At 67.3% G+C, this 4,874-nt stretch overlaps 1 protein-coding gene across 1 annotated transcript; it reads left to right on the forward strand.

Annotated features, from left to right (window-relative positions):
- Positions 1–524: 524 nt before the first annotated feature.
- ZBTB42 (zinc finger and BTB domain containing 42) lies at positions 525–4,673 on the forward strand. The gene is made up of 2 exons (XM_058567857.1): positions 525–600; positions 1,122–4,673. The coding sequence occupies exon 2, from the start codon at positions 1,139–1,141 to the stop codon at positions 2,408–2,410; it is 1,272 nt and encodes a 423-aa protein (XP_058423840.1). The 5' UTR covers positions 525–600; positions 1,122–1,138; the 3' UTR covers positions 2,411–4,673.
- Positions 4,674–4,874: the final 201 nt, after the last annotated feature.

Below are 4,874 nucleotides of genomic sequence, written 5' to 3' on the forward strand. Positions count from 1 at the left end.
GGGATGCCACCTTTTCAAAATTTAAGACCTCCCTCTCATGCACCCCCTCTTCCATCCCAAGGCCAGCGCCCCGCGAGGTGGCAGGAGGCCGTGATCGCAGCTGCGCCCTTGGGTGATTGCCCCAGCGCCGGCTGGAAGAGGAGCTGGTCCTCAGACAGGGTCCCTTAGCAGACGGGCGCAGTTGGGACCCCCTGGGGGTACACCGAGGCCGAGGCGACAAGTATCGCGAGAGAGCCCCCTTCCTCGCCGCGCCCCGAATCCCCTCCCACCCCAGTGCCCCAGCTGGCGGCGCGCGGGGCCCAGCCGGGAGGGGCGGACAGGGAAGGGGCGGCAAGGGTGACCTCAGCGGTTCCGCCGCTCCGGGAAGTCGCCTCGGCCCGCCCCCTCCAGCCCCCGCCCCGAGTTTCGCTCTCTCCGGGGCGGGGCGAGCGGCGGGCGGTGCCGGGCCGGCCAACTTGGAGCGCGCCCGGCGTGGCGCCCTCCCCATCCCCGCGCCCTCCCCGCCGGGGCGCGCAGCCCGTAGCTCCGCGCGCGCCGGGGCCGGACCGGGGAGGGCGCGCGGCGCGGGCGGCGGCCGGAGAGAAGCACGGGGCGGCGGAGGTGAGCGCGGGGGGCGGGCGCCCAGCTCTGCCCGCCCCGCGCGCCGGCCCGCTCCCCGCGGCCGCGCTGCCATAAATGGGGCCCGCAGCGGCGGCGGCGGCATCTGGCGGGCCGGGCGGCAGCTGGAGGCGGCGTGGAGGCGCGGGCCGGGGGCGGCGGCGGCGCGGCGACTCGGGCGTCGGGGAGATGCGGCAGGCGGCCGCCCGCGAGTGAAGTTCAGGGGTGCCCTGGCGGGGAGAGGCGTCCCGGGCGGGGACGCGAACAGGTTCGCGCGGCTCGGGCCCCCTTCGCCCGCGCCCCAGGACCCGCCCCCGCGGCGGAGCGGCTTCTGTTTACTTTCGATCGAGTTTTTCCTGCTCGAGGCAGGTGCCCAGGGCGGCTCGGGGCGGGCAGTTACGCACGGCGCCCCGCGCCCCTCTCCCCGCGCTGCCTGCCCCCGGGAAGGACGCGTCGGGCGGCCGGGGGCGAGCGGCGGCCGCGGCGTCTCCAGGCGCGCTCACGGGCGTCCCGTCTGTGCCCAGGTGATGACGGCGGCGGCATGGAGTTCCCGGAGCACGGCGGGCGGCTGCTGGGCCGCCTGAGGCAGCAGCGCGAGCTTGGCTTCCTGTGCGACTGCACCGTGCTGGTGGGCGACGCGCGCTTCCCGGCCCACCGCGCCGTGCTGGCCGCGTGCAGCGTCTACTTCCATCTCTTCTACAGGGACCGACCCGCAGGCAGCCGCGACACGGTGCGGCTCAACGGCGACATCGTCACGGCGCCCGCCTTCGGCCGTCTGCTGGACTTCATGTACGAGGGCCGCCTGGACCTGCGCAGCCTGCCTGTCGAGGACGTTCTGGCCGCCGCCAGCTACCTGCACATGTACGACATCGTCCAGGTCTGCAAGGGCCGGCTCAGGGAGAAGGACCGCGCGCTGCATCCGCAGACGCCCCCTCCTGGGGCAGAGCCGCCTGGCCGGCCCCCGTGCCCCCTGCCCGCCTGGACCCCTGAGCTCTGCCCAGCTGCCCAGAAGGCCAGGCTCCGTCGGGCTGGGGTCAAGGCTGCCCTCTCTCCGGGAGCACCGGCGCCTTGTTCCTGGCAGGCTCCAGGAGAGTCAGACCTGGCCCTGGACCTGTCGCTGAAGCCTGGCCTGAGGAGGAAGTCAGTCCACCCACCCTGCATCCTCCAGACGCCCCCCAGCAGCCAGATGCAGCCAGGGGCCCAGCCACTAGTGAAGGATGAGCCAGACTCACTGTCGGAACAGGAGGACAGCAGTGGTCCTCGGAGCCCCCACAGCTCCCTGCAGCCGCCCTGTGTTCCCTCGGCCACGTGCCTGGCAGGGGGCTTGGAGCCGCCGCCTGTCAGCGTGGCGGGCAGCGGGGAGCTGCAGCTGGATGCAGAGCGGGGAGTGAGCGGGGTGGAGCTGGGGCCTGGCGGGCACCTCTGCATGTGCCCACTGTGCAGCAGGCTGTTCCCCAGCGCCCACGTGCTGCAGCTGCACCTCAGTGCCCACTTCCGTGAGCGGGACGGCGCCCGGGCCCGGCTCTCGCCCGACGGCGCCGTGCCCACCTGCCCGCTCTGCCGGAAGACCTTCTCCTGCACGTACACGCTGAAGAGACACGAGCGCACGCACTCTGGCGAGAAGCCCTACACGTGCGTGCAGTGCGGCAAGAGCTTCCAGTACTCGCATAACCTGAGCCGCCACGCCGTGGTGCACACGCGCGAGAAGCCGCACGCCTGCCGCTGGTGTGAGCGCCGCTTCACGCAGTCCGGGGACCTCTACCGCCACGTCCGCAAGTTCCACTGTGGCCTGGTCAGGTCCCTGCTGGTGTGACGCCTCCCTGTGGGGCTGGGGGTGGGCGGGAGAGGCAAGACCTCCCCAGAGGGACACTGGGATGGAGGGTGAGGGACCCAGAGCTCAGCCCTGTGGAAGCCCCTGCGGCTGGACTTGCCCAGCAGAAAGAACCCTGCTGCTCCTGGAACGTGGCCTCAGATTCAGGATGACTCAGAGGGATGCGGGCAACCCTCCCCCATACCTTGCCCTCCCACCCTCCAACTCACTCCTGCCCCCAGGCTGTGCCCTGACCATGACACTGTCTTCCTCTCCGTCCCCTCCAGCCGGTTCCGAGGGGTGTTCGAAGGGGTCTTGGGGTGAGGGCGTGTTTGTCCTCCCTCCAGGGGCTTCCCAGACCACCTCACTTGCACACTTGGGTACCCTCGTGAGCCTGGCACCGCACTTGGTGCAGGATGCGTGCATCACAGAAGTTGTCGGTGTGAGTCCCTGACGGGCACTATGAGTGCCAGCGGGGACCATCAGGGCACAGCTGGTGTTGCAGAGGGGTGCAGACCCCAGCAGGAACCCCAGGGTGGTGGGGCAGAACCAGCCGGAAGCCAAGTGGCTCTGGAGTTACCAGCGCTGGGTTGGGGGTGGGTCCCCCGAGCTTTCCATCCTGACCGCACTGTAACTCAGGGCAGAGAAAGTTGGCATTTGGAAACGATTCTTTAGATGCACAAAGAGCGTCCTGGAGGTAGCCAGCTGTCTGCCCATGGGTGATGGGCCATGCTGCTTCCCTGCCTGCACACAGGGGCCAGGGCGCCTCTCAGCATCCCCAGGGTGGGGCCGAGGGGGCCTGGGAATGCAGCCACTCGCCTGGAGTATCACAAGCCACCACTGGGCCACGGTAGGGCTGACCCTGAAGGTCCTTCTCTTGCTCCGGGTCTCCCTGGAGCTACTGGTCATTTCCAGAGCACTGAGCAGGGGGCCAAAGGCTGCTCCCTTTACAAGCAGTGGTGTTTGCAGGTTTCCCTGCCTTAGAGTGGGGTGCAGGTGAAAGCAGCCACCGTAGGGGGAGGGCAGGTGGCTGCTGGCCTGGGGTCACAGCCCCGCACCTTCAGCCACAGCCCTGGGAGGCTGACGCTCCTAGACAGTGAGGAGCTGCTGTCTGTGCAGTTGGCTGGGTCACCCGGCCTCGCCCGCCCACTCCCTGGGCACATCCTGCTCCCGGAAGCTCAGTAGTTATGGCAGAGGAGTGGGCAGAGGGGGGCTGCCCCAGCTTCTGGGTGTCCCGAAGGTGGCAGAGCTGCCTGGACTCGTGGATCCCCAGCCCCTGGGGGCTATTTCTGCTGTAACTGGAAGTGACGCTGAGGACAGAGTCCACCAAGTTTAAGTTATTTTCTCTTCTGACAACACTTGATGTCATATTTATTCGTCTGTCCTGTCTGGAGTGAAGGGACCGTGGGCCTTCACAGTGGGTGGACAGACAGACGGGCTCGTCTCCCTGAGCGCCATGGCTCCCCTGGTCTGTGTGCGGCCAGCCTCATTGCACAGCGCCTCTTCATGATGCTCAGGCCTCAGAGGCCCTGGGCTGCCTGCGGACCAGAGAGAGACCTGGGTGAAGGGGACTCCCCGCTTCTGGTTGTCCTGGCCCCGGCCCTCCACCTCCAGAAGGGCTGGTGGGGCCTCAGGCTTGGCATGATCGGTTGTCCGTGTGTGTGTGTGCGTTATCCAGCATATGGCAGGGCCTGAGCGGAGCCGGCAGGGATGGGCAGCCGTGCCGCCCACCCCCACAGGCAGCGGGGAGATGTGGCAGGAGCCCTGGTTTTCCCCATGGGGTTTCCAGGGGGGAAGAAACTTACTTTCCTGGGGCAGGAAGTCTGCCCTGAGTTATCAACACTGGATTCATTGTCTTCTGCAAACAGTTACTGTGAAGTTAACATAAAGAGAAGTGGTCAGTTGTTAATTCGGTAACCGACACAGTTCAGAGAAAAAATATATATGTGTTTAAGACACTAATTGTGTGGGAGCGTGTAGCAGAGGTGTGTAGACACATTTCTGGTGGAGCCTGCCATGTAGGGTCCTCCTGGGCCAGCCCAACCCCCTGCCCCTCAGTCTCCTGCTGCTCTGCCCTTGGGGTGGGGGGCGGGCCCAGCTGACCCAGAGGACAGTCGTTCGAGCTTGGCGTTTGCCGGGAGGTTTTCTTTGCACCCACCTGCCTGGAGTGACAGTTTGGAAATGAGTCTTCCTGTGTTCACATTGCCTCCTAATGATGTTAGTGGTAATAAAGCCCCTGCAGTGAGGATGGCCCTTGGATACTGGGGCCGGGAGTGTGTGTATCTCTGAGTGTGTGCGGGCACGGCTGGGCTGGCTGGGGCAGGGGGGTCCCAGGTGGGCAGTGGGAACTCTGTCCCAGATGCCACCACCTGCTGTGTCCTGTGGGGGAGTGGGAGGCCTGCAGACAGGTGGCACACCCTCTTTGCCCAGGGTTCCCCCCAACCCCTCACCCTGATTTGGGGGAGGG

Source organism: Diceros bicornis, chromosome 24, assembly GCF_020826845.1.
Source record: "Diceros bicornis minor isolate mBicDic1 chromosome 24, mDicBic1.mat.cur, whole genome shotgun sequence".
Classification (NCBI taxonomy): domain Eukaryota; kingdom Metazoa; phylum Chordata; class Mammalia; order Perissodactyla; family Rhinocerotidae; genus Diceros; species Diceros bicornis.

Coding starts and splice junctions, on each gene's coding strand:
- ZBTB42 (XM_058567857.1), top strand. CDS start 1,139: ATGGAGTTCCCGGAGCACGGCGGGCGGCTGCTGGGCCGCCTGAGGCAG.